This window comes from Papaver somniferum, chromosome 1 (genome assembly GCF_003573695.1).
Source record: "Papaver somniferum cultivar HN1 chromosome 1, ASM357369v1, whole genome shotgun sequence".
NCBI lineage: Eukaryota > Viridiplantae > Streptophyta > Magnoliopsida > Ranunculales > Papaveraceae > Papaver > Papaver somniferum.
In genome coordinates this window covers 19,821,023-19,847,148 of record NC_039358.1, presented here as the reverse complement: position 1 = coordinate 19,847,148, position 26,126 = coordinate 19,821,023, and the positions used below count along the sequence as shown (strand labels likewise).

The window sequence follows — 26,126 nt, the reverse complement described above, 5'->3', positions numbered from 1 at the left end:
AGGGGTGTGCGGCTGTGGAATTTTAGAGGGGTTATCTTGTATCTTTAAACTCCTTGATGAATGCATTTAGCTTCGGATTTATGATTGCATCTAAATTAGTTGGTATGTATTTTTTCTTTTAGTCATGAAATGTCTCTTACGGAAATTTCATTATAGTCCCGTTCTTGTAGCTTTGCCAATTTTATTGAAAAAAAGGGGGATAATTAATATGTAGTTCACACTACAAATACATATGGTTTTCGAATCATTGTGTAAGGGAGAGTGGTTTCCATGTGAGATGGGTATTGACTAAGGGGGAGTGATACATATCACCATAGTATTATTGTTGAAGTTGTGATACAATTGAACTTTGACACTGTGTAATAATACTATGACACTGTATAACAATGATCGAGAATTATGTTTTCTCATTGTTATAGCTACAGATCTTCAATAACGGTGATGCTAAACTTACAACCTTTGGGATCATTGGAGTACTTGGAAATGACGAAGATTTCAAGGAACGTTGAAGATTAGACATGTGGAATAGGAGATACTAAAGTTTCATTATAGTTTTTGTATTCCATATGTATTGATAGTTTTGTCACTAAAATTGACAAAGGGGGAGATTGTTAGAGCATTGCTCGGTCGAACTCGCATGCGTTGCTATCTCAAGCATGTTTGTCAATGTTAGTGATCAAAACTATAAGTCTTGATTTTTAGTCTACTATATCTAAGTCTCGGACTAGGATAAAAAGTGTAGTTGAGCTCAAGGACTTCATGGCGATTCATCATACAAGAAGAAGAACTACTCAAGTAACCGATGGAACTTCTCGACAAAAAGGTATGTGCAGACTTGAACTTATCTATCACTCAAAAGTCTATCTATTCTATCTCCTACTTCTTGAGACAAAAAGTCGTATGCTATATATAAAATTTGATTATACACAGTTGGTATTTCGATCCGAGTATACCTCGCTTATCTATATCTCAAAATATGTGTTGGTAAGCTTTTCGCTTTGACCAAGTTTATCTTTACCTAGTGACGAAAGTCATGATATGTTTCAATCACTTTGAAAATCGCTTTGACGAAGAATGTTTCAATGATTGGAATGAGAGTTTAGATTACATAACCAATGTGGACATAAGCATTGTTGTGGAAACACATTTATGTATAAGTCCTATTCCTTGAACCAAAGTTTGCGAACTTTATTGATCAAGAAAACCGGAAGAATGGCGTGAGCTAAATTCGCAAACTCAGTCCGCGAACTGCCGAAGTTCTCAAACCCAAGAATTTCTGCTGGAGTTGACAAACTAGTGCGTGAAGCTAAGTCCGCGAACTCAGTCCGCGAACCCAGTCCGCGAACCGGCGAAGTTCTCATCCCGAGAATTTCTGCTGGAGTTCGTAAACTCTGCCCGGTAACTTAAGTCCGCGAACCAAGTCTACGAACTTAAGAAGGTTATATATCTGAAAATGATTTTTGAACTTAAACTTAAAAAGACTAAGGAATGCAGTTTTCAAACCGTGGCTATAAAAGTTCATGAACTGATTCGAGTGAATCAAATCATCTTTGCTTCAATTGTGTCCTGTGTAGTTACATAAGAATTATTTACAATTGAACAACTCTCTAACTAGTTCATTTGAGTCATGTGAACTAGTTATGGTGAAGAAGAACATGGTTGATATGAAATGCTCATATGGCTAACCTTTTGGTTAACTATTATTGAACCAACAAGTGCATACGTTTGGGTACGGTTAACAAACCTAGAAGCGTGCATTTCAATTGTGTGTAACAAGCTAAGTTTTTGATCTAAAGGTTGAGAAATATTAGATTGAATCTAAATCAGGTTTTCATCTAACTGTGGATAATGATTGCTTTGTTACCAAGGTAACTTAATGGCAAACCCTGATTTGAAAGACTATACAAGGGGACATCTAGCATCAATGCAAAACTAATCCCCACACCTTACGTGTGATACTAGTTTGCATGCTAGAGTCGGTTCTCCTTTAACCTTTGGTTTTATTCTTCTAAAACCAGGTTAACGACTTAAAGACTTCGTTGGGATTGTGAAGCCAAACCGATACTACTTTATCGTAGTTGTGTGATCTGATCTTGCATATTCTATCGTACGAGTACAATCATATTGATTGGCTTGAGATTGATATCTCAGATAGGAAAGATATAAAAAGTAATAACAAACATCTTCGTCTCATCGTTTGTGATTCCACAACATTTTGTTTCGCTACCATACGATTAAGATTGTTGTGAGGTGATTGGTAACTCTAGGTTGTTCTTCGGGAATATAAGACCGGATTATCAATTGGTTCCTGTTCACCTTGATTACTATCAAAAGACGGAACAAAACCTTTTAGGGTTTATCTGTGGGAGATAGATTAATCCTTCGATAGACTTGTCTGTGTGAGACGGATTTGTTTGTCATAAAGTCTTCGACTTTGGGTCGTAGCAACTCTTATTTGTGGGTGAGATCATCTAAGGGAATCAAGTGTGCAGTATCCTTCTGGGATCAGAGGCGTAGGGAGTACAACTGTATCTTGGAACAGTGGGAGACTGATTGGGGTTCAACTACAGTCCAGTCTGAAGTTAGCTTGGAGTAGGCTAGTGTCTGTAGTGGCTTAGTACAGTGTGTGGCCCCGGGGTTTTTCTGTATTTGCGGTTTCCTCGTTAACAAAATTTCTGGTGTCTGTGTTATTTTAATTTCCGCATTATATTGTTTTATCTTTATAAATGAAATAATACATGTTGTGTTAGATCATCAATTAGAGTAATCCAACATTTGGTTGTTGATTGTCATTGATTGATCCTCAGATATTGGTCTTTGGTACCATCCGAGTTATTCCTTGTATTAATTAGGACTCATTGATTTCTATTAGCTTGAGTAAATCAAAACAAGAGAGAGATATTAACTCCTTGAGATACTTTTACCTAGATTGAGTCTGACTGTCTAGTTGATTCTCTAGAAAGTATTTCGGAGTTAGTCCATACAGATTGCTAAGCGAAATATTGGGTGGTGTTGTTAGACCCCTGCTTTTTCATAGAGTCTGTAGCAGCTTAATACAGTTTGGTGTTCAATCTGGACTAGGTCCCGGGGTTTTTCTGCATTTGCGGTTTCCTCGTTAACAAAATTCTGGTGTCTGTGTTATTTCTTTTCCGCATTATATTTTGTTATATAATTGAAATATCACAGGTTGTGCGTTAAGATCAATCAATTAGAATATCCAACCTTTGGTTGTTGATTTACATTGATTGACACTTGAACATTGGTCTTTGGTACCGTTCAAGTAACTCCTCTTATATTCAATCGAGCTCGCAGATTTCTATTTGCTGATTGCGGATTGAATTAATAGTTAGAGATATTAAGCTCTTTGATATACTTTACTCTAGATTGAGTCTGACTGTCTAGTTGATTCTCTAGAAAGTATATTGGAGTAAGTCATCTCAGATTGCCAAACGAATTTTTGGGTGTGGTTGTTAGACCCCCGAATTTTCAAATGCAATCTTTGCAAACCATGGCTTAATGTTCATGAATTAATTCTTACGAATCAATCCGATTTTGATTCAATTGGTTCATGTATATTTGTATGAGATAATGAACAATTGAACAACTCTATGTGGACCACAATTAGATTCATGTGATTATCTTTCATGATTGATTGATCATCATAGTTGATCTAGAAGTGTTAGATGAATGTGGTTAAGACAAAAGTGTTCATATGGCTAACTTCGGTTAACTGTTATTGAGCCAACTCAATATACACGTTTAGGTATGGTCACCCGTATCTAAATGAAGGTATATTTCATTTGTGTGTAACAAGCTAAGACCATCTAACGGTGGATAGATATTGCTTTTGTTTTAAGCAGACTTAGCTTGAATCTTAAATCAAGTTTTTATCTAGCAGTGAATATTGAATGCTTTGTTACTAAGCTATCTTAGATTTGATTGAAAGCAAACCCTGATCTGAAAGTCTATATAAGGAGAACTCCAGCAGCTGGAAAACCTAATCCCGGCAATTTCCTGTGTCCTAGGACTAGAGTCGATTTTCCTTTAACCTAGGTTTTTCCAAAACCATTATAAGTTAACGACTTGAAGACTTTATTTGGGATTCGTGAAGCCATATCCAACTATTTTCTCTGTAGTTGCGTGTTATGATCTTACTTGTTCTATCGTATTGAGTACTATCTTCTCTAATATTTGCTCGAGATTTATCTCCGATAGGTAAGATATGAAAAGTAAACGCAAAGTTCTTCGTCTCATTCTTTGTGATTCCACAATAACTTCTTCTACTACCATATAGTTAAGTTACCGTGAGGTGATTGATATTTTTAGACTGCTCTTCGAGATTATAAGACCAGATTATCAATTGGTTCCTGTTCACCTTGATTTATCAAAAGACGGAACAAAAACTTCATAGGTACTTCAGTGGGAGACAGATTTATCTATCAGAATAGACTTATCTGCGGGAGACTGATTTGTTTATAAGTCTTCGACTTTGGGTTGTAGCAAATCTTATTTGTGGGTGAGATCAACTAATTAGGGGAATCAAGTGCGCAGAATTCGGCGTGGTTCAAGAGGCGTAAGGGACGCGACTATACCTTAATCGGTGTGAGACTTGGTGGAAGAAGATTTAAATCCTTGGGCATTCCATGAAATTATTTTCATGTTGGGGGGATATAATGGACTAGAACAGATGCAATGCAATCCTATAGAGATAATAAAATACATGAAAAGCCTAATTATAACAGTTTGGAATTAGTTTTTCAGAAAAATAATTAGAAAAGATAATATATAATGCATAGACTAAAGAGATTATTAATGCAAAAACTATAATGAAATTTGTAATGAGAAATAAAGTGAATGGAATGATATTCTGTAACACTAGTTTTTAAGAAGATAAATTGTGAAAAAGTTATGTGGTTTTCCTCGACAATGCTTCCATATTGTGTTTCTCTTGTTGTAATCCCGTAAGTTGAATGGTGGACTGTGTTGGTGTCCATATTGGCATTGGAGGATAAAGTTCCATCTTCAATGTGAATAGGGAATGTTCGCCGGATGTCCTACGTCTTTTACCTATCCTGGTTACATCTTCATCATCTTAATCTTTCTTCTTGAACAAGAAAATTCAAATTAACAACAACACCATCTTTAGGAGGAATAAAAACCGTAGTCTTGATAAACCCCTTTTGACTTTTTTTGGATACTGGAGAAAATCTTGATTGCAGTAAAGTTATTCCTCATATTGCTTAGTTATCAAAAAAAGTATGGCTTTTCATGAGCCTTAACCATGAAATTAGCTGCATCTTTACACGCGCCTTTGGAATGGCTGATGACATTCAGTGCAAATTCATGTGTTTAGACCGACATTTGTAATGGCTTTACCACCTCTTCTTAATGGGTTGGTATGATCAATATTGACACAAACTTTCACAGGATCGCTTCCAACCGATATAACATATTTTGGTTCAATAGCAACAATCTGACCCATGATTTCACCATCTTAGTTACTGCAGCCACATTCATGTGTTTATGCAGAGATATTTAAGTTGAATCCAGAACTGTTGAAAACCCCAATTCTTATAAGTGTATATCATATTTGGAATATATCATGAACAACCAGTAGTTTCGTGTTTACACTCCAAGGTTGTTCTTCAATCACCTTATTCAATAAGGTCCAATTACTAAACCTAAAGACAAATATATTGGGATTGATTTCTACTATCTTAGGATCCTCAGACGCCATAAAAGGCCACATGCACTTGCTTCCTAGGTGGCATCTTCTTGATCTATTTTATTATTGTTATATTTTTGGAAAATAACAACTTCACTCGTATCTCCCAGACCAAAAGTAGCCCAGTTGAATTTGTTCACCAATTCTCCAACTTGCTTTTCTCCTTCATTTTTCATTGTTGAGATGAAGAATTTTTCAGGGTTTACGATATTTGAAAGGGTAAACAAGGGAGTATTAAAAGGTAAAAGGTGATAGCACTGGTTGTATGGGAATATTTATTGGCTATCCCTAATAACTCGGAAAAATATGAAAAATTTGCTTTAAGGGTAAGTGTACCTAGCCGTTGACCAACTGAGACTAGTCAGGAAACATAAATGTTGGTTGAGACTGTTTTGTTGGTGTTTGAAATTTTTTGTATTGAGCAAAAGGCGGTCGACATTAACTGATCGATTCACTGGATCAGAACATCTACGAATTTTCCTCATCTATACCCCATTGATACTAACACGATCCTTCAAACGATTCATATAAAGATGACAAACTGTGCAAACACAATGATCACAACATACATCATGACAAACACCATGAAAGAAAGCATAATATGTAAACACATTTTAGGAGAAACCAGGAAAGATTAGTTAATCATGTTAAAGAAGGCAATAACCAATGAAGTTAAAACAAATCAATTAAAAGGTGAAAAGATAGTCAAAAATCTAGAACATAGAGGTTTTGACAGGAAATTTAATGAGAAATATGCATTGAGAGCTGATTAATTATGAAAACATAAAAAAAAAATCTAAGGGATGAAGATACTGAGTTAACTCAGCATAGTTGCCCGATCCTCATCTTTTTGATGTTACCTTCGCCGTAGCCGTTAAGCTGTCAGTGTCATGTAAAAATGAAGAGGTTGATTTAGATTAAATCTCAAAACCTATACTCAAGCGGTTTTAACCTGGCGAGATTGGGGTATACCCAGATTAATTGGGGTATACCCATTTTATTCTCATCCAAACTAGTGTGCTAAGGGGTGTCTAAAAGGTGTTAAAAGATCAAATTGCCCATACTAAAAAACCATGCCGACCAAAACATATTTAAAAAAATTTCAAAATATTTCTTCACAACTCTAACTATACATGATGAGATCAAAAAAAAAAAAAAAAAAACGAAAAATCAAAACTGATCGAAAGTCGACAAGGTTTTTTTTGTCGACCTTGCCGACTAACATATAGTCGACAGGGTATAAGGTTGAATACCGTTCCGACTTTTCATCTCTGAAATTAGCAGTTACAGGGTCGGCATGTTATTCAACCTTATACCCTGCCGACTATATTTTAGTCGGCACGATATTCATCCTTATACCTTGCCGACTATAGTTTAGCCGGCAAGGTTGTGAAATTAAAACCCTGCCGACTAATTATGCATTTGTAATACCTTTCTCTGTATGTCAAAAATCTTATAGTCGGCAGGGTATTTTTTGTCGACCTTGCCGACTTTTCATACTTTCAGAACTGAAAATGTTGATTCCTTCTATAAGTTTGAGTATAAAATCACCCAGTAGCTCTACAATTCCATATTTATAAGTGTTCGGGTGGTACAATTTCATTTCCGTTACAAGTAGAATTCTCAAAAAAAAAAAAAAATCTCAAAAATCTACCCATATCTATGAGTTCAATCTAAAATAAAACCTAATTCCAAAATTTCAATCAACTAATTAACTAACTAAATTAATTACCATAATCGTATTTATTAGTGTTAATTAATCAAGGGTAGATTAGCCATTTTTGTAAATATGTGGTTAAGGGGCTTTGTGTTTTACTTCAAGATGACCTTATTTTGTCTCATTTGGTATACCCCTATTAATTTGAGTATACCCCAATCAAGCCATTTTTTTTAGATGCAAGCGGGTGTAAAAGAGAAGAAATCCCACGGGGCAAAACCAAAACCCGAATCCAAATATCCTCCCTTGCCCTTTCTTGTGTTGTGTACAACAACTCAAAAGACTATTCAAAACAACCTTGGTATAGGGGCGGCATGGTTTAGTAGAGGGGTGGCATTCGAATAGGACAAAAAGTGTCATTACATGATCATTCAAGGCGTCCCTTATAAAAAAATTTTGGAAATGACAAATTAACCCTCATAATTGATAACCTAGTTTGAATTTCACTTATATTAACTCAAAATCAAAACAAAATCAGATTTTAGAGTTTAAAAAAAAAAATTTGGAGATGGTAGAGAAGTTTTAACCCAAAGTGAAGGTCAATCTCAATCAATTGAATAAATTAACCAACAAAGTGAAAACCCAATGCCTGAAAATGACCAGGTATACTTCTAAATTAGTCCCAACTAGCTTTTTGTTGCTCAAATACGTAAAAAAAAATTCAATTTCTTACATTTTCAGAGCTAATTACGGTTGGCATTTCGCTCGTAACCAACCGTAATTCATAGTTACGGTTCGTAAAAGATGAACTACCAATCGTAACTGGTTAAATTTGGGAAAAATCCCAATTGTAAAACCAGTTACGGTTGGTAACTAAATGCTCGATACGAACCGTAACTCAGTTACGGTTAGTAGCCAAATGCTTGATACCAACCGTAACTGAGTTATGGTTGGTAACCAAATGCTCGAGACCAACTGTAACTGAGTTACGGTTGGTAAATAAAAATGGTTACCAACCGTAACTGAAGAAAATTTTCAGATATAAGAACATACGGTTGGTAATTGAACTATTACCAACTGTAACAACATCAAATTCTCCAGTTACGGTTCGTAATAGAGTTAAAATCAACCGTAGCTCACATAAACCCAGAAATTTGAATTTGAATTTTCAATTTTCACCTGAAACCCTAATTTCTGATAGAAATTAAACTTAAATCGAACAAAATAAACAAAACCCTAACTGGATTTTTCATAATATACCTCGTATAAGTCATTACACATAGGGCTGCACATGGGCCGGTACAGTCCGGGTTTCTTGTGAACCCGGTACCTGTACCTGGTGTTGACTGATTCCTCATTTTGAGGACCTGTACTTGTACATGTACCTGGAGTTGTACCTGTACCGATGTTACAACTCTGGTCCTAGCCGGTACCGGGTTTTTCCCGATGATTTACAAGATTTTTGATGTACAAGAAAATGGTGAAACTTTGGAGGAAAAAATTGCACAATAAAAACAAACACCTCTTGAGATCTAAATAGTTACTGACATTTTTTTTCAGATTTACATATAATCAAAAGTCTTACTAATCAGATTTACACATAATCAAAAAAATTGCACAAAATTGCACACAAAAAAACACCTCTTCAGATCTAATTCAGTTTTCATTTTCATTACCAGGACCCTGTAAATTTCATCATTCAAATACTTTGAATCATCGTCTTCTTCCACGCCTATTGAGCTTCAAATCTTCAAATCCTAACTTCAATTATTCTTCACCAATTCCTCCGTCTTACTCCTATTGAATCCTGTGAACCCTAATCTCATCAATACTGTGCTCATTAAAAAAAACTAAACTACAATAGAATAAATTAAGAACATAATCAAACAAAATCACCATCAATAGAACTGATTGAATAATCAACTAATCAATTGAAGAAGAAAATGATTAGAACCAATATGAAATTTCAATCCATAAATCCATCTAAAAAACCTTTGATTTCTCATTTAACTTATTCAAACCAAACATGCAATTAAACAGAACCCTAAATCAATTAATAACTAAATTACCCAACATATATGAATTACCTGTGAAAAAATAAGAAGTAACAGAAGAAGAACTAAAAAAATAAAAGAAGAAGAAGATGATTGAGAACTGTATGGTGATTATTTTGGATTCATGATTCATGGTGGTGGTATCCCTCTCTGTGACGATGAAGAAGGTGATGGTATGGGAGGTACGACGAAAAATAAGAGAGAAGAAAGATGAGATTCTGTCTCTGTAAGGAAGGAGAAGAGGCAAGGAAAATATATAAGGTGGTGATAGAGAGTTATCCTTAACCTAAAATCAATGGCCCCAGATTTATTTCTAAAATCTTATCAATGGTTCACATTCACCGGGTTGGTCAGGAATCTTAGAAGAACCGGTACTTGTACTCCCTATACATCGGTTATGAAAATGAAAACCGGTACCTGTACTTCCTTGGCCGGTTTTGGTCCGGTACCGGGTTTTTTTAATCGGTTCCGATCCGGTTCTCAGGTTCTGGTTCGGTTCCTATGCAGCTCACTTGATTAATTTTCGAATCGCTGATTAATCGAAGACGATGAAATTACCAGTTTTAATGGAGGTTACAGTTGATGGAGGAGAAGAGAAGATGATGAAGAAAATGAAAAAAAACTAATTTGATTTTTTCTGATTCATTAGGTTTAAAAAAAAATTGATTTGATTTTGGTTGATTTAAGGTGAAAAGGGTAATCTAGTTAATTTACATCCTTTTAGGACATCCTCTAACCAACTAAAGGACATTACTATCACAGTGCCGCCCCGCTACTAAATCATCCTGGCGTTTTTAGGGGCCACCCGAAAGGATTTAGGGGCCATCAATTTATACCCAGCCAAAGACTCTAGTTAAGGGGTACCCTATATGATATTGAAGTTACATAAATGCCCTTCTGGTAAAACTGTATAAAAACCAAATAAAAAAACAATTCTACTCATTTCAACTCTTCTTCTTCCAGTTTCCTATTATCTTCCGATTGTGGAAGAAAAAAAAATTTTCCACTCCAAAGTCAAATGGCCCCAATTAGGTAAGAATCTATTATTTTTGGGGTTTATTTCGCTTTAATTCGACGAATCGAGAAAAAAAAATTCTAGGGTTTTCGGTTATTTATCCAGATTCGGGCGATATTCATGCTCCTTTACTTCCGAATGTAGTCGTGTTCTTCATTTCTAAAGAACATCGACAGTATTCGGGAGAACGATTTGATGGTTATCTGCCTAATATTGGTGGCCATATCTTCCTGGATACAAACTGCTAATAATCGGTAGTTTAATGAATTTTTTGGCTACCGAATATATTTAAGTAGACACACAGTATTCGGAAGAACACTCACTACCGAATGTATATATTGAAAAAATCTCAAAATTTCTGATATAGGAAAAATCCCATTTTGGGGCCAGTATTTATTCGGAAGACAATATAATGTTTTATACCTTCGATTATTTCAATTTCAAAATTTGAAAAGTATAAGTTTTTCCCAAATTCTGATTTTTGGGCCATCGTACATTCGAGACTTTACAAAAAAATTATCCTCCGAATAATATAGTCGTGTTTAGAAATACCAACTTAATCGGTAGATAAGAATTTAAGTTTGCCACCGAATGTCTTATTCGGAGGGAATACGTGTATCGTTAACAACCGATTGTAGTGCACCAATGATACGAAACCTCAACGGCCATATTTTCAGAAACCTCAACGGCCATATTTTCAAAAATTAGATCCGTTGGAACTCTAATCTATATAAGGAGGGTAACCCCTCTCAGTTATTATTGAGTAAAAAATCTGAATGAAAAACCTTTTCAATGGCAAGTCCATCATCAATCGACAACATACTTCGAAGATGCAAGCGAACAACTACATCAATTGCAGCAATGGAAGAAGAAATACAAAAAAGGAACAAACAACCCAAAAAAAATTAAACTATCGTTAGTGGCAACGGAGGAGGAGGAAGAGGAAATCAAGGCTAAGAAGCGAGGTCAAGAACAATTCCATCATAGAGAAAGATTAAAACAAGTTGAGGAAGAGACCGAATGGATAAAAAATTATTACATTGTGAAAGATCTACCCAAAGAACAGCAGGACGATCGTATATTTTGGATTAACGTTTCATTCGGTCCTTTTGTTGGTAAGTACAAGAAGCCACGCCACAATTATGAACCATCCCATGTTTCTTCAAGGGTGCACCATGTTATAAAATTGTGCACCGAGTACAACCGTATTCTTGCTAGGAACAGAGACGACAGGTTTGCGGCACAAGATGCTTATTCCAAGTGGAGAGGAGAGTCGTTTATACACTTCGAAACCGCATTGATTGTTGCATCTCGGACTGGGAAAAAAGAATAACATGTGATGTTTGAGTGCTGTAAATTCAAATTTTTAATATTAATCGGCGGTTTGATAAAATATGGAATTCCTGAATATGATTAATCGTATTGAAGTGTTATAATACTGTTGTTCTGATTACATAGTTTCAAAAAAAATTATAGTCGTGCCTCGAAAAAAAACGATCAAACATCGTCATCATCCGAGGGGATCAATTCGAGTAACTCAGTGGGAAAGTTGTTGTCCATAACACGATCCCAATCAACCATGTTGGACTCATATTGTTTTACCCAATCCTTGCAATGGTTCATCGGGAAGTAATCGTGCCACTTACTCAACGGAGGTAACGGACAATCTTTCTTTACTCTTAAACCGATAAAATGCATTTCATTCACAAATGCCATTACGATTCTTCTATCTTTAACCGACTCGTCGCAAGCCGTTCTTGTGGGTGCAAACGTCATGCTAAGTCCATACATAGGAGGAACAGAGAAATGTATCACGCAATTCAAAACGTCCGCTAGGAGATATCCAAATTTAGGCATTGTCATCCAATAATTGGATCCGATTGTCTTCAATCCCTTTCGACACTTCACACGCGCAACTAAGTCTTTGAACTCTTGTTCTTTGTCGTATCTATCTCCTCGCCTCATTGGGTTGACTTACTTGAGAAGGCTCTGTAGAGATCTTTGGCCTTACTTGTCGGGTGGTTGGTCCACTTTGATCATTTCTTGGACGACCTCTTTTCTTAGGTTCCGGCTCATCTTCAAATTCGGCTTCCGAACGCTCGTGCCTAGACAATATTCTTTTATTAGACAAATACTCCTTCAACTCTTTTCTTTGGATGGTCCTCGACACTTTGGTGTTCGGCCTACCGGTGTTCTTTTGCTTCATAGGTTCATCAACCTCCCTTAAACAAGGGTGAAGGGCTTCCTCCAAATTATGCATCAATATTTTCTTTTTGGTGCCGTTTGATGTAGCGTAACGCTCGGCTATTTGTGCACACAATTCCGACTCGAAGAAAGACGGAGCATCAACTACCGGGGTGTTCGGAGTGAAATTTAATTGCTTCCAAAATGGGTGAATATCATCAATGTCAATCACTTCAACATACCTACCCAACTTATGACGACGTGGGAGTCCAATACCTATCATATCCTTGCAAACACAAACCGTATTCTCGTCATCATAAGTTTTATATAACTTCAATTGTTTCATCATGCGATTTATTTCCCATCTTGAAACTTTATGAACAACTCCCCTTAGAAGCAATTTTTCCTTAATATGTTCCATCGGGAATTGGTGTACACTAAATTGCATACATTTCCTAATCTTTACGAGATCACGATTGCTGAATTCATGGATTGCTTCTTGGATCGACACAACTCCATTTTGACTACCAATTAGTATTTTCTTTAGTCTACCATGAGACCCCTCCGCAATGCTTGTCGCCTCGTTCTTGAAGTTACGATATTCATATGTCCATGCAAACACAAACCTCTCCTTAATCGTTAACCATTGTTTTTTACAATACTCAACCGGTTTTGGGTAGTCCGTGCCGTATTCATCCTCAAATTTCTTCAAGTTACGTTCGTAAATTTCCTCGGTCATCGACCAAACGATTTTGTCCCATGATTTCATGAACATTTTCCAAATTATTCCATCCTCCTTCCACTTTTCTTCAAATAGCCTATCCTCTTCCTTACGTTCTTCCACGGTTAATCTACTAATGCGCTCATCCTCTTCCTTTGACCTCTTGGTACCCTTCCTTGGTCTTTTAGCTTGGAAATGATGATGGAAATTGGTTTTGAGATTGCATTGAATGTGCCACGTACATTGCAAGTTTTGGGCTTCCGGAAACATTACCGCTATTGCATGCATTAAGGCTTGATCGTTATCCGTTACAATAACCCTTGGAAAATTATCACCGTTATAAATGGACCTCAACGTCTCCAACATCCAAATGAAACTCACATTGTTCTCATGATTCATTAAACCCCATGCAATCGTAAACGTGTTTTTGTCCGAAGTATGGCAAGCAATGTTCAACAACGGCATGTTATACTTGTTTGTCTTATAAGTAGCATATATCAACAAAATTTGATGAAAGCATTGAGCCAATTGGATCATTTCGGGATGTGCCAAGAAAATACGAACCACTATACCATCCTTTTCTTCCCTTCTCAAGGTGTAGCCGTGTAACTCCGCTAACCACTCCGATTGTTGCATGACCGTTCTACCATCCCAATCAGTCATTTTGATCGTAGCTAGGGCCGACTTAATTGTATACAAAGAAGACAAGTTGTCGGGATCATCCGACTTTATCTTACTTAAGATCACACTCGCTTTTTGGATCCGCATAGACCTCACCGTCTGCATTTGATGTGGTTTTAACTTGGCAACCATTACATGTCCAATTAAATCCAACGGATCATCATGGTTGTGACAACCGTTATCAACTTTATACATTTTATACTCTTTACCTTTAATACCATCGGGCTTATAAAAGACAATCTTAAATGGGCATCCTATCTTCTTGGTATTGCTTCAGTATTTCCTATTCATCTTCCGTATGTACTTACTATTCTTTCCCTCGTGGCTCTTTCGCGTCCCACCTCGCTCACAAATAATTTCAAATCGAGTGTCACTAACATGATTATTTTGAACTACCACGCACATGTTAGCTTTTGCCTTGTTCATAAGCCATTCCTTTGCCTCCTTCTTACTTCCAAATGTCTAAACGTGCATAAAACAAAACAAATCTAATAAGCATAACCATTTAACATATAAATTTTGCAAAAAAAAAAGTAGTTATGAGTATACCAAATCGTTTGCATAGTATAGGGAAGTGTCGGGCCTCAAATAGAAGTCATCAACAAACTCTTCAACGGCCTGCATATGAAAACAACAAATTATTATACAATAATCGGAGGTTATAAAATAAGTCAAACTTCCGAATATTCTACATGCATCGTTAGCTTCAATATCATGCGATTCTCCATTTTCTTCCATGAAAGGGTCGTCTAGGTTTTCCTCTCCACAAAAGTTTGGATCATTCAACATATACCCCAAATCGTCTTCTCTAAACGGTCGTGAACCCTCAACATTTTGTTCTTCGTCATGATTCTCACATTCTTCTTCATATCCATCCATTTTTGTAGTGAAAAAAATGGTTTTTCCCTTTTTTCCTTTAACCTCTTCTCTATAACTCTAATAACTCACAAATGCAAAAGAAATGAAAAAATGAAACAAAAATCATTTTAATACTGCACCGAACACAATCGGAAGTCTGGGAAATATTTTGGCTTCCGATTGAAATCGGAGGATAACAATGTTATTATATCCTCCGAATATATAAGGGTAATTTCGCCATTACGAATTACGCGAGATAAAGGCTGGCTACATTTTCCCTTTGGGTGACCTTTTTTGTTTTATTGTTGGCCCCTAAATCCTTTTGAGTGACCCCTAAAAACGCCGTAAATCATGCCGTCCCTATAGCAAGGTTGATTCAAAAAGAAAGAAAGAAAGAAAGAGGATAAACCCTAAGAATTCACTCTACGAGGGTTTATGATGATGTGAAGTGTATCTGCCACTTCTCTTTCATTCATTTATTGATTTACCAGAAGAATAATAATAGAGTGAAAGAAAGAAATGCTTCATCTTCATCATCACCATTATCATCATCGTCTTCTTCTTCTCTCCTGTTCCTCGAACATCTTCATGGCTTCCAAATACTTCTTAAGACCTGCACCTCATAATCCTCCTCATACTCTCTTACCAACCATATCCTTTTTCTCTACGAACCAACTTCGTCCATTACAGCAGCAACAACAACATTATAATTTCTCACCAAAACCCATTTCAATTTCTCTCAATTTATCAAACCAAAACTCTAGGTTTTCTACTTCTGCTGCTGTCTCTAATCTAGTACCAGGTACCTACTTATATTATTTGTGCTTTTAATTTGTTATTTATGATAATGATTTCTTCTAATTCTAATGTATATATTGTTTTTGAAATTTCAAGTTGAAGAACAGTCTAGTGAGGAAGAGGTAACCAAAAATAGGTTGACATTGAAACAGCAATTAGAGAAAATGGGGATTTCTTGTAATTGCAAGCCTGGCACTTATAGTCGTTTGAGATGTCATCAGGTCTAATTTTCTATCTATTAATGTTTAGATATATGCTATGTTCTTGTTTGGAACAATGAATTAAATCAAATACCCCCTGTCCTGATGATTCAACTTTTTTCATAAAATAGTGTGGGGGTGGAGATACTAAGGAGAAGTCCTTATCTGTTTTCATTACAGCTGATGGGTAAATTTGCTTAACCTACTTTTTTAAATGCGGGAATTTTCAATTTCGTCCTACTAGTATGACTAAATCCCTAGTGACTTCAATTATTGCTGTTCATTCTTTGCTTTGGGTGTTGTAGAAGTACAGCTTTGTGGAATTGCTTCAGAGCAAAATGTGGAGCAAATGGCAATTTAAAGGTAATTTTGATTTTCATGTTAACTGTTTGGTCAATTCTGTATTTGTAAATTGAGAATAGCCATTAATGTTGAGCCCCATATTGTTTTAGGCCTCTGGAAATGGCCGGGCATCGTCTGCCAAGGTTTCTCCCCGTATTGAAACAAGTAAAACCAAAAGACACATTACAGAAGAGAGCATTGGTCTCGAACCATTAAGTGGGGAGGTAACATGGTTCTATTTTTTCCTTTCCTAGTCATTATCCACATTAGTTAATTACGTGTTTTACTGTATGGGGGCTATGATATGTTAGTTTTGAGACTTCTATATTGAAGCCGAATCAAATTGATTCTAGAAATGTTAACTAGGGCGTGGTGTGAACTTTGAGCACTTCAATTGTACTTGATGTTGGTTGGGTGTGGGCCTTCCATGACCAATCTACTGCAATCCCTTTCTTATTGTAGTACGTCCTTTTTTTTGCCGTCTTGCTAAGAAGCATTCCGTTCAAGGTTATTATTGTCACCTTTTTAGATGCAGTTGATGACTGTTTGTGGTGTATCAGTTTTTCCCTGTCTATAACAAAACAGTGTCTATCATGAGATTCATGATAATTTGGAGCTAATCTGGGATTCCCTATCTGATGTTCTCTACAATACTGTTGAAAAACCATCTCAAAAATTTCTTGCGAGACATATCTGCTTTTTTGGATTGTTGTAGTGGTAAATGATAGTTCGTCTATGGGCAGGGAAGTTAGAGTTCCCTATAAGAAAGGCATATAGTTCGTATCATATTTTCTTTTGAAGTTGAGCTTAAGCAGAGTCTTATGATATAAATGATCTGGTATTATCTCCCCTCGTTTTTACAGCTAATTGCTTAGTTTTCTTCCTTGTTTTCTCAGCTAATTGCTTACTTCTCTGAAAGAATGATATCTTTTTTTCTTCTCCTGTTTTCACAGCTAATTTCTTACTTTTCTTCCCTTGTTTACTCAGCTAATTGCTTACTTCGCTGAAAGAATGATATCCGCAGAAACTCTTCGGAGGAATTCTGTTATGCAAAAGCCTGGTGACGAGGTTTGTATAGCTTTTAACGGTTGTGAATTAGTTTGATTATTAGAAAATTCATAAATACGTTCTTATTATGCTCAATGGGAAGTCATGTTGCCGCACTGTGGCTACTCACGATGCAGGATGGACTTGATTGATGAACTACTCTTTAAAAGTGGCTGCCCGGGATGCATGATCATAAAAGAGTGAACTTGGTTGATGAACCTATCACTAAATGTGAAGTGGACTGATTTAAAATGGAATGTTGTTCATCAGTCTTTTTTGTGTATGATGCTCACATGAAGGATTGTGATACCTTGATTTCATATATACAGAAAGGATATTGCTCAGATCAGATATAATTCCTTTTTTGGACAGTCAGAAAGGGTTGAGACTTGGGATCTTGGATCATCAATTTCTGAAGAAAGTAATAGGTTCCCGACTGTCTAAATAGATCTAAGTGATCATCCAACTGATTTTCTGTGAATCTTGTGATGGATGAGAATCCTAGTGCGCACTCGTTTGACTTAACTGGCATTTACCACTCCTGGGTATATTTGTATAGACCATCAAAAGTAGGGACAAATATTCAATTACCACTCCTTACATTATGTTGGCATCCCGTCGCATCTTGAGCCGCATGTTTACAAGATTATGGCTCAAATATAATTCGTCATTTTTTCTTTCTATGTTATATTCTTTCTTAGATTTTTTTATAACCTCTAAGTAGGGAGATGCTCAGGTTTTATTGTGACACATCTAACTACTGAAGCTGTGAAATTTACAGGTCGCAATCGCTTTTACGTATAAACGAAATGGAGAGCTTGTAAGCTGCAAGTACCGAGACATAAACAAACGTTTTTGGCAGGTTCTTGTTACCAAGCCCTACTTGTAGTTCACAGTACCAATGCATGAATAATTTGGTTGAATGTCTCACCAGTTGGTCTAGTTAGGTAAGGTGCAGAAACTACACAGCGATTAACACAATCATGAAAGTTTTGTAGGAAAAAGTAAATAAATTAATTAAGTTACATTTTTGGATTATCAATATGTTAGCTATTGTTATTTCAGGATTAACATCATTATTTTTCTCTCACAGAACTCCATTTCACCGGAATTTATTAACATTTTAATGACCTGATTTACTTGTTCTTGTCAGTCTCGTGAAATGCTAACTGTGTTATTATATTTGATTATAATTATCAGGAGAAGGAGACTGAAAAAGTACTTTATGGACTGGATGACATAAAAGGTGCCACTGATATTATAATTGTAAGTACAGTCAACTTAATTATGGTGTTCGGATGCTGTTTATGTAAAAACCTTGTCTGGTATCTAATTTGTGTATAGTATTTATAGGTTGAGGGTGAAATTGATAAGCTTTCGATGGAAGAAGCTGGGTTTCGTAATTGTGTGAGTGTTCCTGATGGAGCACCTTGCAAGGTGTCTGATAAAGATATACCCCCTGAAGATGAGGTTAGGTTTGACCTCATGTAGTTTCTATTCGAATCTGTGTATTGACTAGCATGGTGACCTTTATGGTGTTGAACAATAGCCATGTAGGCATCCTCGTCACACTTTCATAAACATTATATCTATCTATCTATATATATATACACGTATACTTTAGCATTTCTTGGATATGTAAGGAAGTCGTCAAAATCATTTTTCTCGGAAACTAAAATTTAAATCCTAGTGACTTCAAATGCTGGGGATGATATCTCTAATGCATGTATATCATTAGTACAGAGTATGAGCTAGCTCAATGAGCTCAGCAAGTGTAGGGAACACATGTGTCCTTTCTTTGCATTTCTTATGCTGGCATAAATTACTAATTGGTTTGATCGGGTTTTCTATTTTACTGGTCCATTGTTTTTCCTGCTTTAGAATAGTGATCTAATGCTCTTGCAGTATTTTTTTAAACTAGGACAAAAAGTACAAGTACTTGTGGAATTGCAAAGAATATCTTGACAAGGTTTGCACCATTGAACAACTTCTATACGATTTGGACATGTGTTATTGCCATTGTTAATCTTTTGTGTGTCATGTCAACTTGGAAACCCATTAGGCATCTCGCATTATTTTGGCAACTGATGCGGATCAACCTGGGCAAGCCTTAGCAGAAGAACTTGCACGTCGTCTTGGAAAAGAAAGGTTTAACAACTCATCTTTCCATCGTAATGATATTTGGAACAAGTTGTGGATAGAGATTTTAATATATATATATATATATATATGCTACAATTATACTTTTGTGGTCACCAGATGTTGGCGAGTCAGATGGCCAAAGAAAAATAATGCTGACGTTTGTAAAGATGCAAATGAGGTTTGGTACTAACCTTTTTTTTTAAGAATATGTCAATCACATTGGTTTTAGACTGAGCATAACTTGGAAGGAAACTATGCATGTCGTTGTTGGCACAACACAATCGGCCAGGATTAAGATTTCATCTGGGCCTAGCTAACTTGGGCAATGCATGAACCTTGTCGTTTTATGTTTTATATATTGTGTGACTTAGATCAGTTGGCATAAAGTGGGAAGTACAACCTTGAACAATTTTAAAATAAAATTTGCAGTGACCACATTCAAATGATATTATGTTAAATTTTTGTAAGGGTTGTCTCCTCACCCAAATGACATATCAAAAAGTAAAAGGAATGCTGTAATGTTTAGTGACTACACAAATGCATTAGAATTTCACCCAAGTTGCAACAAATATCTGATGAGTTTATTGTTTTAGATTAAATGGGAGGATGATACACATGGTGACCCTTGTGTACCAAGTGCTAATCAATCATGTATTTTCACTCGGAAAGATCATGCGACTCTGAACTTATAGTTCTCTACTTGTAACTATCTTGAAGCTATACTTAGAAATGTTTCCCCATATAGATGATAGGGCAAGAAGTTCTGGAATGGGTAGCTTTTGTGTAAGAATCATGTACCTGCACATTTAGATATTTTCAGATAGGGTGAATTCTAATTTAGTTTCGACATATGATATAACCTCAAAATAATACTTATAAATTATAATCTCTTAATATAACATTTTGTTCCGGTCCCGACTTGGGGCTTTGGTGCTAAATTAATAATCCCGACAATATAATTGTATTTGTATATTCAAAAGGTCCCTTTTTATAGGCCCTAAATATTTTATAAAGTAATAGTTACTAGGGAAAATAAATGTGCGTGCATATCATCTTTTCTCATGCATCAATATTTTAAAATCAAGTTGTATTTCATCACTTAATTTAATTAGATTGTTGTATGACAACAAAAAGTTTCGGTGGATGCTTCGAGTGCGTTCTTCCTTGAAACCTGTACCCGCTAATGGTTGAGTGATTAAGTCTCAGTGTAGCAAACCTGTGCCCTTTGAGTGCGTTGATCCATTCTAATTTTTTTGTTATATTGTTTATAACAAAAAGCTAGAATCATCTCTTTAAGCTAATAATTATTCATTTATCTCTAAATTTATCACTCTCTAGATTAATTGAAGAAGGCGGATCCCAAGGCTATTATTTTATAGAGGTTATGCTATCTGATGTTTTGAGAAGTGGTCTTAAGACTATTCATTTTTTAATCAGCTCTTGGCGGGGGTTGTGAGGAGGATCTATTTGGAGATGGAAGTCAACTGTTGTATGTAAGAGAACCATAAAATGTGTATGTAAGAGACCCGTAAAGTAAGTGCTCATAAAAAGCGCCCCAGGCTGGGGTCGGACCAACTGAATGGTACATCAAAATTATAAATTAAGTGTCCGTCAGCTTAATATTTGATAAGAAAGTATCTGTGGAGTTGGAACAACCAAATAATTGGTAGAGGAGACTATACTCCCAAGATGTGGCTGCTGCAAGTTTAAAACTATTAGTACTCTATCATAACAGTTTCTTATATACCTTAGTCCAAGCTCTTTTCTTATAAAATTTCTTCAGTCACTAATTGAAAATTGAATATGATTACAATTTCCTACGTTATTATCTATAATATAAAGGATAGTCGTCTTGTTTGGTGTCCATGGTTACATTCTTTTTTGGACCAAAAATCCCCTCCATGTTTTCTTTCTTTTGTATGTAAAGAAAAAAAAGACATGTGCATGTTTGTTTTACACAGTGATCTTTTTTGATTCAACTTACACACGCAGGTGCTCATGTGTCTGGGATCACATGCACTGAGGAAAGTGATTGACCAGGCTGAATTATATCCCATACGTGGTTTGTTCACCTTCAGAGATTTCTTCGACGAGATTGATGCATACTATCATTGCAGTATGGGCTATGAACTTGGAGTGTCGACCGGGTGGAGAGGTCTGGATGATTTTTACAAAGTAAGCATGTTTTCCATCTGTTTCACATGTAAAAGTGCTTGATGGTAACTTAGTCATGTATTTCTAGGTTTTGATACTAAACTTTGATTTTTACCAACCTTTTGATATTTCCATGGTAGTTACATTATGACATGCTGTGTAGTAAATTCCGGCGCTCACGCTTCCCCATTAAACTTGTCAAAATGACATCCCTTCTTTAAGCTATTTGAGTATCTTTGGTATTTGTTGAGCAGATTGTTCCTGGAGAATTGACGGTAGTTACCGGAGTTCCAAATTCAGGCAAGAGTGAATGGATTGATGCTCTTTTATGCAATATTAATGAAAAAGAAGGATGGAAGTTTGCACTTTGCTCAATGGAGAACAAGGTAAGGTGTTTTAGATATTTGAATAACATGTCTGTGTTGTAGAACAGTCTGTGTTGTAGAACTACGCCATGTTGAATTTGCGCCCTTTTCATTGGAATTGCACAAAACTGGGACATATAATGTTTTATCCGGTTATTTCTCCTAGTATATGTTTCCTTTCGAAAGTGTGTATCTAATTGAAGAGCCATTTGAATACGTCGTTGTCATTTTATTTGCTTCCATCATCTTTTGTGTGTGACCCACAATCACTTTTGTAGGTTCGGGAGCATGCTAGGAAACTTTTGGAGAAGCATACAAAAAGGCCGTTCTTTGGTGCTAGGTAAAGTTAGAATTATACTGCTGTCTCACTTCAATTTTTTGTATGTACAATGGATTCTGATCACGGGAGAAAAATATAAAAAAACTTTAGTTACAGCCTTCCTAAATTCAAGTTTCAAGTAATAATACCCAATAAAATGCTTCCTGTACGATGATTATAATATCCTTGGAAGCTGCAATTCAGGTTTGTCTTGCTGTGTCTCCTTCAGGCTAGTGTAGTTTACGCATATCTTTCACTAGAGATGGCAATCGAAGAACCACATGTAGCTGTAGTCTGTTTATCATTTATAAATACTCACATGGGAGGGATAAGATTACAGATAACGTAAGAATGGTCTAAGAGTTGAATTTCTGAAAGGATGATGTCCTGTATCACTGCATGCTTTTAGAAGGGTATTGGAAAAAATTGTAAATATAGTTTACTGGTAAATTTTAAGCTTCTATTGGTAGGGTTAAATAAATTAGAATTACTGTTTTTCAATTAAATTCATTTTTTTTTGGTGAGGTTGTTGATCATCTAAACAATAAATGCATTCTCAAAAAATATCAGCTGTTGTGCCCATAATCATGTGTATCAGTATATCACTCTATCCCTAGGGGAAGAGGTTGTCTACTATATAGGGAAGAGGTTGTCTACTATATATAATTTTGAATACAATAAAAGAATTTCAGTTTTGGTGTATTTATAACGTTGGCTAAATTCTTTTCCCTCACACCTGCAGCTACGCAGAATCCGTTGAGCGAATGAGTCCTGAAGAGTTAGAAGAAGGGAAGAAGTGGCTCAGCAATACTTTTCATCTCATAAGGTGAGTTTTTTGGCGCACAAAAAGACACATGGTTGAGCTTGAGCTGCTAAATAATTCTAGTAATAACTTAATTGGTAATAGTTGTTGGAGTTTGAACCACCGGGACTTAAAGTAGGATTTTTTTTCCCAGAAGCTTTTGAGGAGTTATTATAAATCAAAACGAAAAGCTCTATTTGTTTTTTTGGTTAAAAATGAAATTTAGGGTTAGGATTATAGTTGATCTGTTATTTCTGGTTGCAATAGTTATTCCCCTCAGTATCTCCTCCCCAGTAAAGCAGTGTTTTAATGGCGATTAGCAGAGTTCAACTTGAAAAATATCAGGTTCACACATCTTGTTAGTTTGTTTGAGCTGTGACTCATGTGGGATTCAGTTTTTCTATATGTGCTGTATAATGACTAAATTGAACTCTGTTTATCATGTGCTTAGGACTGTTTCCTCTTCTTTTATGTAGAAACGATATCACCAATAAATTTTCTAAGATTCTATCTTCAAAAACCAATACTCTTTTCAGTTCATCTTTTTACTTACGAAACTGTAGGCGGCTGAGTGCCCCCAAGTTTCTATCTGAATTGTGTCTTTTCATATGATCCACAACTGGGGAGAATTGGAAACCTCTTTATGCTGTGTGCCCTTTAGTTTATTTTGCTTTCGTGATTTACTTTTGGCATTTTGGACAGATGCGAGGATGATTCCCTTCCTTCAGTTAAATGGGTTCTTGAGCTAGCCAAAGCTGCAGTCCTCAGGTATGGGGTCCGTGGACTTGTGATCGATCCATACAATGAGCTAGATCATCAGCGCCCTCCAAACCAGTGAGTTTTCTATTTCTTACCTTTTAAGGAGTATAAGACAGGCACATAATATTTTGGTACTTGATTTAGATAATGATACAACCTCTTGCTTTTCCTGTGGAGTTCCACGCACATGTAGTAACAATAAAAAATTAAAAGCTTACTGCTTTCTGATGTCATTTTGTTGACCGCGGCTTTGCTCCTTGGGATAGTAATTATTCAGCAATTATATAAAAAGATTCTTTTTCATTCACCAAACTCAAACACACAATTAGGGTAGCATACTTAAAAACGTAATTGTTAGGACCACTTCTGGTTAAAGCAACAGACTTAGGGTAGCAAAATAATGTCTTCTGTATAAATTTTACTCACTCACTTGAACAGGGGATATTCTGAGAAGAACGGGTAATAAGCTGTTTATAAGATGCTAAATCATATGAACATAAGTTGACCATGGCTTTGCTCGTTGAAATAGTAATAATTCAAACTTTTTCTATCACTATTGTTAGGACCGAAACGGAGTATGTGAGTCAGATGCTTACGAAGATCAAACGTTTTGCTCAACATCATTCATGTCATGTCTGGTTTGTAGCGCATCCAAGACAGGTATTATCCCTTACTGTTAAACACCTTTTTGTTCCTACTTCCTTTCCTGTTAAGTTCAGTTTGCTTATTCAGTTACTTTAATATATTTCGCAGTTACATCAGTGGGTTGGTGGACCCCCTAATCTTTACGATATCAGTGGAAGTGCACACTTCATTAACAAATGTGACAATGGAATTGTTGTTCACCGTAACCGGGATGCTGAGCGAGGTCCAGTGGACCAAGTAGAGGTGAGTTTTTCTGGTTATGAACAAGTCTGTCTTATGTTCTGTACCGCATCTCACCCTGATAATAATTTACCGTTGGTTTGAAGATATATGTTCGCAAAGTACGGAATAAAGTTGTAGGGAAGATTGGGGATGCTAAATTATCTTATGACAGGTACGTTTATTATATCTTTAAGTGCCTCTCGTTCTGAGTACTTAAATGCAGGGTTTCATTTCTCCACCTGCCGATTTGTATTTGTGAATATCTAGGTTGACTAATAAAGAGGATGACCTACTTATGTCTTTATTAAATAGTAAAGAACATCGAATTAAAGTGTTCCAGGACAAACGTGTGTCACTAAAGTCTAAGAAAGAATTCGTTGAACACTTGGCAACCATGATAGACTGAACGAGGTCCATCAGTAGTCAAGCTGTACACAAGCTCACTGACAATTGTGTACTTATCAGTAATGGGAAGAAAAGCTTAACTACGTAGTAGAGTTTCGTCTCTAATAGACATTATAAACACATATTTCTGTTTTAGTTCCCTTTGGAGCAAGTCCAATATTTGCAGTGGGATGCACATGCAAGTTTTTCGAAATGCAAATTTGGAAGCTTAGTTCCCTACTTAAAAACGTAGTTTGTGATGCAAATTTGAGTGTTGTTGACGTCAGTTATTTTGTTTGTCATGCAAATTTGCATTTTTGATCTTTGGTAGCTTTCTAACCTTTCTCCAAATGCTGGTTGCGCAAAATTAGTTCGCTAGTTAAAAAACTTGTTGCATGCTCTGTTTTCATAAAACACAGAATAATTGTGGAGTCACCTATTGTTTTCCACTTAGAACCTAATAATAGCACTCTACTTTGTGCAGGGTCACGGGTACATTTCAGGATCCTGACGAGCGAGGCCGAGTTTGAGTTCTTTAGATGGTATACATAAATATAAAATATGTAAAATAACACAATTTCTGTTGAATCTTAATGTTCAAGTGCAGTTTCAGTTTTGGTTCATTTCCTCAACAAGCAAGGTGTTCTGTAATTTTGTCAAAAATGAATGTAGCTGTATTTGAACTCCTTCACATCAATCCAGAAAAGAAAAAGAGAAAAAAATATATCAGGATCATTTATGACTTCTGTTGCAGGGAGGATACACTTTTCTCTTGGAGAATTACTACTCGGGTACATTTACCTTACCTGTCCAAAACATATGGGGGGCTACGATTTTTATAAATTTTGGATGAACATATGGAGATCTCATGTACCTTTCCCTTCAAAAACTCACTAGGACAAAACTTTATGAAGAGTACTATTGTCAACTTTAAGTTGAATTTTTACAAAATTTCGGACACCACCTTTGTTAGACTTGAAGGTTGAGTAAGTCTTAACTACATCAAGGGGTCAGTTTTGGAGTAAATGTATTGTTACCGTAAAACCCATTTT

General features: G+C 36.0%; 1 protein-coding gene and 1 long non-coding RNA gene across 2 annotated transcripts; one reads left to right on the top strand and one right to left on the bottom strand.

Moving 5' to 3' along the window:
* Positions 1–8,907: 8,907 nt before the first annotated feature.
* On the bottom strand, positions 8,908–9,651 carry LOC113326513. Its single transcript, XR_003348379.1, has 2 exons — positions 9,470–9,651; positions 8,908–9,189 (listed from the first exon to the last, which is right to left on the bottom strand). It is a non-coding gene; the product is annotated as an uncharacterized LOC113326513 (long non-coding RNA).
* Positions 9,652–15,284: 5,633 nt separating this feature from the next.
* LOC113280798 (twinkle homolog protein, chloroplastic/mitochondrial-like) lies at positions 15,285–25,688 on the top strand. Its single transcript, XM_026529380.1, has 21 exons — positions 15,285–15,697; positions 15,790–15,914; positions 16,025–16,080; positions 16,199–16,256; positions 16,346–16,459; positions 17,223–17,303; positions 18,064–18,144; positions 18,483–18,548; positions 18,636–18,752; positions 19,204–19,251; positions 19,345–19,430; positions 19,542–19,602; positions 21,417–21,599; positions 21,833–21,964; positions 22,222–22,283; positions 23,005–23,088; positions 23,767–23,898; positions 24,387–24,483; positions 24,577–24,711; positions 24,795–24,862; positions 25,559–25,688. The coding sequence occupies exons 1-21, from the start codon at positions 15,415–15,417 to the stop codon at positions 25,602–25,604; spliced, it is 2,115 nt and encodes a 704-aa protein (XP_026385165.1). The 5' UTR covers positions 15,285–15,414; the 3' UTR covers positions 25,605–25,688.
* Positions 25,689–26,126: the final 438 nt, after the last annotated feature.